Genomic DNA, 14,051 nt, shown 5'->3' on the forward strand with positions numbered 1-14,051 from the left:
CTTTCTGTTGGAACTTTGGTTGTCTGTATCATTACTGTTTTAGGGGTGGTAGCTTCTCCAGCACCCAGTTCAGGATATCTGAGGCCAAAAGAAAACCCAGGGAAATTACCACTATGTCATTACCCAGGTCCAAAGGTCCCCAGGTGGTTTGCCTTCTTCTTTTTACCTCTCAATCTTCTTATGTTTGTTTTAGATATAATTTCTAGGATTTTAGCTGTACTTAGTGGGAGAAATTTTTTAAAAATGCATCTCTTCCATACCATCTGAAATTGTATCTTCCTGGCTATCTAAAATAGTTCATAATAACTTTTTAAAAGATTAGATGATGGTGGTGAAAGTTAAACTATTCTTTAAGATTCTTGGGACACAGCAACCCACTCTCTGTGTCGCCGCTCCTCCAGAGGGGACAGCCTCCCTTCTCTGGCTCAGCCTTATTCTCTTCCGTGTTCTACTCTGCTATCCTTTCCCACCAACCCCAAGAAAAGAACTTTAACCAGTTCCCAGTAAGAATAGGGCTAGGTGGAAAATAGGAGCCATTAACAAATCACATTACACCCAAATTTGAGTTATTGGGGTGGTGGGTAGTGGTAAAGTGCATGCCTAGCATGCACGAGGTCCTGGGTTCAATTCCCAGTACCTCTATTAAAAATAAATAAATAAACCTAACCACCTCCCCTCCAAAGACAAAACAAAACAAATTTGAGTTATGGGGAAGGGGGTTCCCAAAAGAGGGGGTTGATATTTTTCAAAGGGAAAGCATTAGAGGATTTTGATATTTAAAATATTTAGCAATGAATACAGCACTTTGTGAAGGCTCTTGTTCCCACCAGTCATCATGTACAGAGGATTCAGAGAACAGGACCATTTATCAATCCAAAGGGATGTGTTTCAATGCTTTAACCACCAGGATAGTCTTACCTGTACAGATCAGCTGAATACCAGCCTCATCTATAACTGCAAACAGCAGGTGATGAAACCACAAAGATGATCAGTTTATAAACTTTCCATAATCAGAGTTAGGAATGGGTGAAATAAAGGAAATACCGCATACTCTTTATTCCTTCATATTGCTAAAGCAGGTTGAGACATCATGTTGGTTACAAGTTAAATGGAACTCTACATTCCTTTCATAATCAGAAGAATAAAACATTTCAATCCCCTAAAGGATACACTGATGTTATAAACGGACACATTGAAATTTCAAAATCACAACTCCCATTGGCTATATCAAAAATCACTACGCACATAGCAATGCTGAGATCTTGAGAGATTTTGCCATCTGATATTTCAGAGAAGGAAGCAGCTGGAAGAGTCATTAATAGCTGTGGGAAAAACTGAAATCACATTTATAAAAGCTAAGAATAACTAACATTTTAGAAAGATAGGCACTATTCAGAGAATCACAAAAGAAATTGATTGAGGGGTTTAAGGCATTTAGAACATTCTTTCATAGGTAGTTGGTTGAGTGAAGAAAAGCCAGGATCCACGGTCAGGTAAGACAAAGGCACTGGACATGATCAGAGCAAGTTTTCCATGTTAAGATCAGATGTCAAGCACGGGTCTACTTGCGGCCCTGAGGGATTGGAGGGAGGGTGGGTTTCGTATTGGAACCTGGGCGACTGATGAGTGTGATTGTGTGTCTTCTGTGTTGGAAGGATCCTTTGTCACATGGAAATGACTGTTTATCTAGTGCTGTAAAACATTAAGAAAAAGAAAGATATAGTACATATAGTTAATCCCTTGGTACAGTAAACAAAGAAAATAAGCATAAATAAGAATAATCCTTAGAATTCATTCATAACAAACTATAAGGAATAAATGACATCCAAACAAGAAAAACAGGGGATGAGGTTCAGACTGTATCATGTGCGTAGTTGGACAAACCTCAGGTTGTGTAGACTTGCCCAGTGACTGGAAGGCTGCTACAGCCAGCAATTCCTATGCTACCCTGCTATGCTGCTCGTACCGTCTGTAACGATGCCCTGCACCATACTCCTTTTCAGTTGTACATAAGCACACTTAGTCCAGACGCACACACACACCCTGAAGTCCTTCCTAGAGAAACCTTATCTAGTGCCCTTTAAAGTTGGTTGTTCACCAAGGATGAAGATACCAAAGATGAACCATGGAGCTAGGTTCCTGCAGGGACTGTGCGAAGCAGGAAGAGTTTGGAAGACAGTGACTGAAGGTAGAAGCATGTGGCCACAGAGGAAGCTGAATTCTCAGTGGGGAGAAAGTAGTGTAGGAGGGATTGAGAGAGGGAGACAGAGGATTCTACAGGGAGTGAGAAGAATGGAGCGACCTATAACACAAGATCAGGAAGACTCAACTCACTGGGCAAACCAAAGCAATCCAGAATGTTGAAGGCAAAATGGATCTTTTAAGGGTACATTTAGAGCAAGAATGGCGCACTCCTTAAGAAGATGATGTTGTGTTACAGAGGACAGAAAAAGAAAAAAAAATTCCTCCTTGTTTTCTTCTTCTTCTTTGTTTTTTTCCGCTATGGAAATATTTTAAAGCTGGAAAAGGTAACAAAAACATCTTAAGAGAATAAGGGCCCTGAAGAGGAAAGAAGACAGTAGAAGAGTGGGCCTCATACCCAGTAAGTTACCTCCCAGGGCGCTGAAGTAACTTACAGAGGTGGTGTTAGAGTTTCTGGTCTTTGGGAATTCATCACAATGAGGAAAGTACTAGAAGCAAATACTCTTGCCATTTAAAAAATGGAAATAAAGATCTATAAACCAATACAACTGATTTTAGACCTTAGCAAATTTGAGCTTATTAAAGAAATGGTTTGTGCATTTCGAAAATAATGTAGTGTGTGATAAGTGTTGGGCGAGATTTACAAAGAGAAATCATTTTGAATTAATCGAATTTCCCTTTTAGTAAGGCAGGGGTCAACAAACTATGGCCCACAGGCCAAATCTGCTCTGCTGCCTGTTTTAGTAAATAAAGTTTAATGGAACCCAATCCATGCCCCTTTCTTTACGTATTGTCTGTGGCTGCACTTGCACTGCAGTAGTGGAGCAAAAAAAGTCTATGTAGACCACAAAGCCAAAAGCATTTATTGTCTGGCCCTTTATAAAAAGTTTGTTGAGCTCTGAGTTAGAAATGCCACTGATACAATGCAAAGCACATATCACAGTTTTCTGGGAGAAGACACTAGAGATGGGAGTAGGGCTCACAAAGCAGGGAGACTGGCCCTAGAAGTCAGTCTCCACAGAGCTTCCACAGGATGCTGCTCTTGGCCAAGTCCTGGGTCCCAACGTTGACAGCAACTATGACAAGGGCATGGGTGGCATGCTTGCTGGCTTTACAGAAATCTCTAAGTAGTAAATATGGAAGAGGAATCAAGACCCAAAATGACCTAATCAACTTGGAAAACAAAATGATAAAAAGATGAAAATAAAAGTTGCATTTATGTGGAAAAAAAAATCAACTGCACGCATATTGCATGATTAAAACTTGGTTTAGCAGTTCATGTGAAAAAAGACATGAGGGTTTAACTGACCCAGAGCCAGTAGTGGGACGTGATTTCTAAGAAAATCACCACAGGAAGATGTTGGCAAGATGGCCGACCCGGAAGCTCCAGGCCCTTGTTCCCCCAGGGACACATTCAATCAACTAGAAACTAGCGAAAATAACGTTATAGGAGCCCCCAAAATCAGTCAATGACCTACAGCAACCAAGTGAGCGCCCCAGTCAGGAAAAAGCCACACTGAAGAGGGTAGGAGAGCTCATGACTGACCTCTGCCCCACCCTCTCCCCAGTGGGTTGAGGCACAGCTTGGGGGAAGAGAGGGCTGGGTTCCAGGGCCCTCCTGTGAACCAGAGAGAGTAAGGTTCTAACCTGAGTTGGGGCAGTCTCTTTGGTCTCTGTGTCACCTAACTCAGAGCCCAGAGGGCTAAAAGTGCCACTGCTGGGGTCTCTGGCTAGAGGAAGCCACAGGAAGCTGGGGGCAGGGTTCTTGAAAACCACAAGGGGGCGCAGACCCAAAGGGCCTGGGACAAGAGAGTCCTAACTGAGGAATACAGTAGGGGCCCCAAGAAGCAGCAGGAGTAAGTCACTTAAGGAAATTAATGCATTCATTTAAAAGCATTTGTGTATACTGGGGAATTGGAAAACAGCACGCATACAGGCCCAGGGAAAGGCCACGCCCAGAAAAGGACTGAAAAGCCCTTGAGCCCTCCCACTGGGCCGACCCTGGGCTCAGAGCACGTCCTGCTAATTAGGGAAGGTCTGCCCCTAAACAGAACCAGTCTAGACTTGGAGAGGCAGCTGCTTTTTCAAATGCCCAATTTTCAACAAAAGCTCACAAGACACATAAAGAAACTGGAAAAAATGGCCCATTCAAATAAAATAAACCTCCAAAAACCTGCAGAAAATAACCACAGTCTTCTAAGTGTATAAACATATGCAATCATAATACCTAGCAGGTATCTAGCACTTTACTTCTTACTTACACCACACCCCAGCGTGCTGGTCCTATAGTATTATATTATGTATAACATTATAATACATACATATTACAGTAATGTACAGTAATACAGGATATTGCTGTATTATTGTGGAACAGATATTATTATCCCCAAGGCTCAGACATTAACAGATTTTCGCAACACTGTGCAGCTAGGCAACAGCAGAAATGGAACCAGAAGCTGGGTCTTCTGATTCCTAAGACAATGTTCTTTCCACATACCCTCCCCACAGGTAACAGCCCAGTTTTGGTCTGGCCAGACTACGTTGGAATGTAGCTTTCAACCCTATGCATCCCATTTAAGGAAGGACACAGGCAGAGGAGAGAAAATGAGACGGGAAAGGTCTGGGAACACTGTCCCAAGGGAAGCCAGAACCATGATGGGCCCTGGGGACATGTTTGGTCCAGAGCGCTTGTGTTCCCTCAGGCTCTGAAGTGGCAGGTCACAGCCTTTAAAGGGGTCCTAGAACACTTGCCACATCCTGTGAGATGACATAATATATCCACTTCTGAGTACTTGGGATTATTTCCTGAAAATCTGGTCTTGGGACTAGTAAAAAATTAATCAACAGAAACCGCAATTAAATGGAATTGGGAGACCAGAAGGCGGGCGCTCTCACACTCTGTGACCATAGCAGAGCCCAACAGGAGGAATTAAGACTCCTCTTCTTTCCTGGCAAGGACTCAGCCAATGAAAAGCCATGGCCTCTTTGTTTACTAAAGCCTTCCCAACCCCTTTCCCTCATATAAAAAGCTTTCTCCTCTTGCCCTGTGGAGACTTGCACGTGGCTCGCCATGGTTGCAGACCCCAAATGCAATCCTGAATAAACCCATCTTTGCTGGAGAAATGTCTGACAGTCTATTTGTTCCAGGCCAACAGATTCTAATTCTTATTGTTTGTGTCCTCCCTTATGAGTAAAATCCTTGAAAAGACCCTGTCTCAGTCAGCTGTCCTGAATACAACTACCCCTAAGGAGGGAGTCCACTTTTGAAATGGTTACAAGATGCCTGTTTTAGGAACAACCTTCTGGAGGTGCATCTGCTATATTCTCTTGTCCCTGGCAACCCAACAAGCCTATATTCTCTTTCTGGGTCCCCTGGTCACCTGAGCAAGCAGGGAATCCTCACGTCATCTTCTGGGTCAGGCAGACTCCCTGCTCCCCTCAATCTCAGGATACAAATGGTGGCTCCTCGTAGCCTCCAGGTCTTAGCAAATCCCCCCTAATTTATTCAGTCTTCTCTCAGTTGCTAGCAGAACCGCTTGCTGGGTTACTGTTTCCCTGTCTCATTTTCACCTCTAACACCTCTATGTAATGCCTGTTACATACTCAATGTGATTTATGAACATTGCCAGAGACAAAAATGCAATGGCCACTCTGTCTGTGCCTAGAGATGTGCATTCACAAGTGTGCTGGGGAGCAAGGTGCAAAAAGGAGGTGAAGCAGAGAAGCTGGGCCGGATCCTTCAAACCTAAAACCATCAGGATTCTGTGAGACCCCCGGAGCAGGAGATCAGCCAGCAATATGAAACCTTCCCTGCTTTTCTTCACCTTCCCTGAATGGAGTCCAAGTTGCTTAATTCCCCTACAGGGAGCATGTGCCCCTCGCCCCAGAAGACCCCTGCAGGGAGTGTGGTCAGGTGGGTGGAGCAGCTGCATCCACTCTTTGTAGCTAAGTAACTTTGGGCACATTCCAGACCTTTTTGAACTTTGTTTCTCATCTATTACACTAGGGGATAAATAATCCACCCTGCCTCAAAGGAGAGATTCTGACTTAAAACACTCACTTAATTAAAAAAAATCAGAAAGACAGTGGGAAATATATATAATTGCAATATTAATATTTATATAAAAACCATATGTAAATGACTCCTACCTTTTAGGGCCTGATCCTGAGTATCACTTGTTACTGATCTTGAGTGTGAATAAATACTGTCCTCTGGAGGCCGGAAAGGCAGATCTTTGGACCATGAACAAGGCTGAAATAGTACAGAATGTTTCATGGTACCATTGGAGTCCTTGTCACTGAAAAATGAGCAAAGAATGATATCTTTGAGATGTAAAGCCACCACTGGCCGTATGTTCATAGGGTTACCTTTGTCAAGTCATTTCAGTAGTTTGCAAACACATCTCCATTGAGCTAAAGTTTTCAATGATACATAGGCAACCAGACCTAGCAGTTAACATATTAAGTACTGTACATACTAGCATAAACTTCTCGTCCACTGTGCGAAGCATCACTGAATACTCACTGAGAGCAAAGCATCGTGATAAGTGCTGGAGTATAAAACAAGATGAGTCAGGCACAGGACTTTAGAATCAAGCACAATTTATATACGGCGGTTCCTGCTATTTCAAGGACACAGAAAATGAAAGCGTGTTAGGGGGCTTGATCTGGACCACACGCTGGGCATACCGAATGCTAGTTCTTTGTTCCCTGTCTTAGGACAAGGTTGGGATGTGACCTGGGTGCCTGAAGTCTCTGTGTCTGGGCCAGTGAGCCTCCTACCAGCAGGTTGCTCTCCTTTGGGACCAGCCTGTTTCCTGGTTTCCTCTGGGGGAGGCAGCTTCACCGCGGGGGAGCTCATTCTGCAGAGCACTGTGAACAGGTGAGCTTTGTTCATGGCAAAAACATTGTTTCTTGTATTTATTCAATAGCTTTTCTCCTGTCTTTTGTGAACTACTTACGTCTTTTCTTCATTTATCTTCTGAGAATTTTAGTGGCTTTCATATCAGTTTGTGTGAATATATATATATGTTTTATATATTACATATTGAATTGAATATATATTATATTGAATTATATATTACAAATTAAATATATAATATTGAATGTTATAATATATGAATATGTTATAGCATGTTCATAATACATATTATATATTCATAATTAGAAATACTTCATATTATGAATATATAAATTATATTTAATTCATTATAGAATATATTAATGATATAGTCATAATGTATATCATATAAATGAATATAATATATATTACAAATATATATTATGAATATTATATTCAATATATTCTACATGTTGTTACACATACTGTATATCACATATATTATATATTATTAATATGTATTTTATATAGATTGCTATTTTCCTTTTTGTTTTGAACCTAGAGAAATTTAAAATGTTTATATAATCGAAATATATTCATCTTTTCTTCTGTAATTTTTCTCATCTCTTCAAAAACATTTCATTAGCACTTTTATCAGCCTACTAAACATATACAGTTAAAACTGAGTCATATTATATAGAAGGGCTGATAATAGAAAGTAACAGTCACCCCAATTGCATTCTCCCCAAAGCCAACCATTCTTAACTTTGTTTTCAGACATTCTGCCAATAATCTTTTTACTTCTAAATAATGTCACTGACTTTTATTGACTTATCAGTTCTAAACATATCTTTGATAGACAGAGATTTCTGCTATGATCAGAAAGGATTTAGCTCACTTAATAACACTCCTCCCATTTTTTCTCCCCACAAACTGTTCTATCACTATTCTAAGTTCCTCCATCAGTCAGATCTACCTCTTCATGTACCGTATTTTAAATCCTCATTTCTTGTTCCATCAACCACAAATGAAAAATAATTGACTTTCCACCTCCACCTCCTAACCTTTGTCATTAGAACTTTTCACTGTCAAAGTTGATTGTATTAAGTTTTGTATTCACACTTATGTCTCTTCATGATTTAGCCAAGGGTTGATTAACAATGTTGAAAATCAATACATAACTGTTTACTACAGAGCCTCGTAGTTGGCTGTGATTACGTTTTCTTCTCTGTACTTTCTATGTAATGATTCCTATCTCAGCACTGAAGTACGTTTCTAGGATCAAGCTCAACTTAAGCTCATATCTGGCAGTAGCAGAGGCTGATGCAAACTGGATCTATTCAAGATGAAGCCTGTCATCTATATGAGGATATCTAAATGAGTCCATATCTACCAGGATGATGTTATGACTGTAACAGAGATGGAAAGGGTAGAAGCAAGTCTTGATGGGGTGTCCCCAGAGGTCATGGCTCTATCACTGGAAACACAGTCCAATTAGCTGCCTGGGCCTGTCCTTGACCCAGGATGAAATATAGTGGGTGGTCTAGACATACTAAGGGAACACTTCCAATGTGTTTGAATGCCAAGCAGAGGCTGCAGCCCTTGGGTGGTAGTTTGAGTCTGGAATCCAGAACCAGCTCTCCTGGAAAGCTCCCATACTGCTGAGCATGGTCACTGTCCTCTGGCTGGATCTAAGCTTCCTATCAACTACAGCCAGGGCTGGATGACATCAAAATTCCCAGGAAGAGATTGTCCAGAATGGAGTAATCTTCCTGTGCCTATGGGTTCTGCTTAGAAGTTCTGGCTACTTGTTATCAACTAGAGAAGTCTAATGGCTTTCTTGAAGGCAAGAGTCTTTTTTACTAGGTTGGGCAGAGTTTTGGAGTCTTCTTGTTGATAGACAACACCTTTTGGAAACCCCTCATAGAATGCTAGCCCCTTTGGATAGAGCATTCATGCTCCTAGAAGACCTTGTTTCCTAATCTCTTGCTCCCACATAAGGTAAGTGAGCTTTTCCAAGAAGCACTTCCTAAAGAAGTATATACCCTGAGACCAATACTGCCAATATCTGGATTTCCCAGTCACTGACAACTCTTCCTCTACCCTTTGCAGTGGAAAGTGTCACTATTAACCAGTGCTTGGGATCTTCTCTCTAGAAGTATAACTAGACAGAGTCTTTTCCCCTGAATACAGCCTTAGACGCACTTCCCTTTTATGGGCTAGATCTTTCATTCCAAACTATAGAAGCATAAAGATGTTCTTTTTCATTTTAGTAAAAAAAATAATAATAACCCATAGATTTCACAGCCAGATCTCTAAAGTGATATAAATAGAGCATGTTGAAGGGAATTAGAAGGAAAATGGCATGAAAATGTCACTGGATTGTTGATACCTATTGTATTTGTTTGCTAGGGTTGCCATAACCAAGTACTGTGGACTGAGTGGTTTAAAGTCACTGTCTCATGGTTCAGGAGTCTAAAAGCCCAAGATCAGTATGTCAGCAGGGTTGGTTCTTTCTGAGGGCTGTGAGGGAGTATCTGCTCCAGGCCTCTCCACTAGCTTTGAAGGTTTACTGCCCATCTTTGGTATTCCTCGGCTTTTGTATCACCCCAAGCTCTCCCTCTGTGTGTGTCTATTTCCAAATTTCCCTTTTTTATGTAAACACCAATTATATTTGAATAGAGGTTCACCCTTCCCCAGGACAACCTCATCTTAACTAAATTCATCTGCAATGACTGGACTCCCCAATAAGGTCACATACTGAGGTTCTGGAGTTGGGACTCCAACATATACATGTGGTGAGGGAGACACAATTCAACCCAAAACATATTCATTTTGGTCTTATTTTCGGAAAAGAATACCTCTTCATTTAAAACACACACCAAAAAAGGGATCAAAGAGCAAGTTCTGCCTTTCAACAATTGCTTTTCCTCTGTATCATAGGATGTAGTAAATGAAAATGCTTCAACAGTCAGAAGTCAAGAAGTGGTGGGGTTGAAACACACATGTGTTACCACATGGGAAGCTGGCAGACCTGAGTGACAGATCTGACCCACCCTTTCCACTGTGGGAACAGATGATATATAAACCCATCGCAGTCTATTAAGCATTATTATTATTATTATTTTTTCTTCTCCTATGGACTGAATGTTTGTGTCTCTCCCCACCCCTTCGCAAATGTGTATGTTGAAATCCTAACCCTCAGTGTGATAACAGAAGGGGGTGAGGCCTTTGGTAGGTAATTAGGTCAGGAGGTGAAGCCCTCATGAAAGGGATTAGTGCCCTTACAAGAAAAGACAAGGGACAGCTTGCTTCCTCTCGCTGTTTTCCACCATGTGAGGACACAGCAAGAAGACAGCCATCTGCAAACCCGGAAGAGGAGCCTCACCAGAACCTGCCCACGCTGGCCCCGTGATCTCAGACTTCTCAGCCTCCAGAACTGTGAGAAATAATTGTCTATTGGTTAAGCCACTCAGCCTACAGTAATTTGTTACAGCAACCCAAACTAAGACATCCTCTCTCCCATCATGCTACCCAACTCTACTCAAAGTTCAGAGCATCAGTAAATCCTCAGAGATCTACAGTTTCAACATTGTCACAGGAAGTTAATTAACTGACTATAATCTGGAGTCTCTAGTTTCTGGTAAGGTGGACAGACTCGGGTGGACCATTTAGAGGGGCCTGTTATTTTCCATCATCAAATTTATGACAGGAAATCCAAAGTGTTACAATAAAACTCAGAAATAAAGGAAGGCATTACTGATTTTTTAAATTGTCCTATTCATTATGACACATCACCCTCATAAAATAGCCCTTCACTGTGGCAGACTTTTAAAATAACATTTTAAAATGATATTAATACTTAAAAATCATAAAATGCTCATTGTTGAAAATATGGAAAAGAACAAGGAAAATTAAAGTTGCCCATAATCCCATCACCAGAAGATAATAATTGATAATATTTTGGTGTGTTTCTTTTTAGTGTTTTCTTTTCTATACATATACATGAATATTTTTAAACCTGCATTATGCTGGATATACATTTGCATCTGACTTATAGCACGTCATTTATATTATAAGCATTAATTTGTATTTAACTCAACAATTTATCTAAAGTTTGTTTTAATCTATAGAGTGACATGAGATACTTAATTGTATCTAGAGCACCAGTGTTTCCCATTTATTGAATATTTCATCAAATTCTCATGGATTTTTAATAGCTTTTTTTTAGGATATAAAAATAAAACATACATATTCCATGCAGATGACTTAGAAGTTACAGAAAAAAGATAAAAAATAAAAAAATTCTAGAGAATACCCACTGCTAATATTTTGGTGTGCTTCGTTCCAATCACATCTCTTGTCTATTACGTTGCCATGCATTCAGAGAGACCAAACCCACAGACCCCTTCTGAAGAGTTTTCTACCTGCCTCTCTGTCACTGCTCTGGACACAGATGACTGGATAAAGGGTGGGTACTTGACCTAAGGGCAACCAATCTATAGACCAGCCTGTTAACTACAAGAGCTCTCCCCAAGAGTGATACCCATACTAGATGGTGATTGACCCAACCAGCCAGATCTTTGCTTGGGAAGTTTGGGATCAAGACCTACAGAAAGTCAGTGGTAGTGGCAGGCACAGCTGAAGCAGAAACAGAATGTAGTGGCACGCCCACAAATGCCAAGCTCTCAAATCAGTGGCGGGGGTTCTGCTGTGGTCTGTACGAGGTTATCAGCTTACACAGATTCAGGTTTTGAATCACACGTCGGCATGTTAAGCATTGGAACCCAGGAAATAGCCTTTTATAAATTGGGCATCAGCTGGGAAGCATTCTGAAATACAGCACTGTACTAATCAAAGATGATGATTGCAAATTACAGATGCCAACTGTGTCTGGTTAATTTAAATATCAAAAAGGGAGTTACTGAAAAGCTACTGGGTAGTTTATACACTTAATAGAAAACTAGAGAACCATGTTTTAAAACTGGGCAGGAACACAGTAAGGTTGGTACATGCCAAGAACACACCCAAGTTGCGATGCAGGGAAAGACTGGTAGACATCGCTGCTTGCACTCCACAATGGATTCTTGACTCTTCTACCACTTGAATGATCTCTTAACTGCCCTGCATCATTGGTTGTGTCACTCTCTCAAGATTCAGAGTCCCAGAGAGAAGCTTCCTAGGTTCCAGTTAACTTAGGTTGAGGCCAGGTTAACCTAGAGGGCCAGGATCCACTCTGCTCAAATTCCATCGTGGGAGATGGGTCCTTGCTTCCCAGTTTTAGGACTTCTCTGAAGCTTAGGGAGGAGTGCCTTCTCTTAATTAACCAGAAGAAAATACTGATTCTATCCAACAAAACTCAACTCACCTCTTTTCAGGAGGTCCAAAGGGAGTTTTAAAATAATCTTCACAAAGCTCAAAACTTTTCTTTAGTTCTAAAGCTGCAAAATAATGTAGACTACAGATGGTGGGTGCTGGTACTAGACCCCTGAAATTAGAAATTTAAAAAAAAATTCAAAGAATTTTATAATGGTGCAAAGCAAATACACATGTAATACCTAAATACTGACTTTTACATCGCAAGTAAATGCAAGTGCCAATAAAATCTATTTGACATAATGTAACATATGCATTTATAAACGTTCATGTTAGAGCCAGTCTTAGAGTCTGGCATTACTGCATTCTAATTTGTAGATTAAGCAAATTTGTATTTTGGGGAATATTCCTTATCCATTAAGACATTAATAGAGGCAAATTACCTTCCTACTGATTTGTATGTATTCTGTTGTAAACCCTCATCCATTTGTTACATGAAGTCCAGCAATAGATCAACTGCTATAAAAATTGAAATAGATGTCTTCCAATTTTGTTTATGATCTAAGGCTTTAAAATACCAAAATAAAATATTTCTAAAAATTCTCATATTGTACTTTCAACCGAACTTTAGTATAAAATACCCTTTTTTCATCTATGCTTGCCTGTTTCCCCAGAGTGACTTGAGAGAATCATTAACTATTTTTAGAGAATAAATCCTACTGCTGTTCACCCTAGACTTGCTAAATAGAGGAGCTATGTGCAAAGTCGCCCGACTGCATATAAATGCATGCAAATTCAAGGTATCGTTCTGCCCTAGTATGACCCACTTGGAGCACGCATTTAAAATGGCTTTGTGTCTCTGTCCACAGTGTTTTAAAAGGCACGGTCACTGTGCTGGTCAGAGGTTGCACAGGCTCCAGCTTTAGCTGCTCGAGGGGACACCGCCCATTTCCTGCCACCACCTTTCCAACCCCTCAGTGGAACTTTGCATATTCCACACAGCCTGTCTTTTGAATCAGACTTATCAATGTGGGGGAATTTTTTTGATACATGACAGACAAGACAAAGCTGAATTTTATTTATATTGGTTAAAGATTTTGAACAGATAGCTTAAAATGACAGACAATAAAGGGGAGTAAAATTGAAAAGAACTTTTAAATGGCTTTTTTATTCCATTTCCTTGAATCACTGCATGTTAAAAAGCTCTTTAAAACACTATCATTAAGGTCTTGTCAGTGCTCTTAGTAACTTTCTGAAAACGGGGACTTGACTTTATTGCTCATATTTTCCAAAAGGTCACACAGAAAAGAGAATTCAGAACACTGAAGCCTATGACATTAATGAGAAAATAAAATGCGAACATTTCATAAACATCTTGGTTATTCATTTTGAGTACATCTTAAAGCCTAAATGTGCCTTTTCACATGTAATAATTAATAGTACAATAATTATTACAGCCGCTAATATCTAGGAAGCCTTTACTATGCATCAGGGACAAAGAGAAACATTTCACATTAAGGACTAAGAATTCATGGATTAATAAAGATACAATGGTCTCCATCCTCATGGAATTTAAAGTTTAATATGGAAAGAAGACATTAAACAAATGATCCCACAAATCATCAATCACTATTGTTTTGAGATTCATGAGGGACAAGAACAGGCTATTGGACAGGATATAATTAACCTTCAG

General features: G+C 40.3%; 1 protein-coding gene across 2 annotated transcripts in view; it reads right to left on the reverse strand.

Annotated features, from left to right (window-relative positions):
• Window positions 1–1,023: 1,023 nt before the first annotated feature.
• LRGUK (leucine rich repeats and guanylate kinase domain containing) overlaps window positions 1,024–14,051 on the reverse strand; it is a 100,755-nt gene continuing 87,727 nt past the window's right edge. For both annotated transcript variants that reach the window (XM_072964441.1, XM_072964439.1), the window contains exons 18-20: window positions 12,411–12,530; window positions 6,352–6,500; window positions 1,024–1,692 (exon numbers count right to left, since the gene is read on the reverse strand). In XM_072964441.1, the coding sequence (XP_072820542.1) occupies window positions 1,562–1,692; window positions 6,352–6,500; window positions 12,411–12,530 (400 nt within the window). In that variant the 3' untranslated portion in view covers window positions 1,024–1,561. The remainder of the gene's footprint in view (window positions 1,693–6,351; window positions 6,501–12,410; window positions 12,531–14,051) is intronic.

The sequence above is a fragment of the Vicugna pacos genome, chromosome 7 (assembly GCF_048564905.1).
Source record: "Vicugna pacos chromosome 7, VicPac4, whole genome shotgun sequence".
Classification (NCBI taxonomy): domain Eukaryota; kingdom Metazoa; phylum Chordata; class Mammalia; order Artiodactyla; family Camelidae; genus Vicugna; species Vicugna pacos.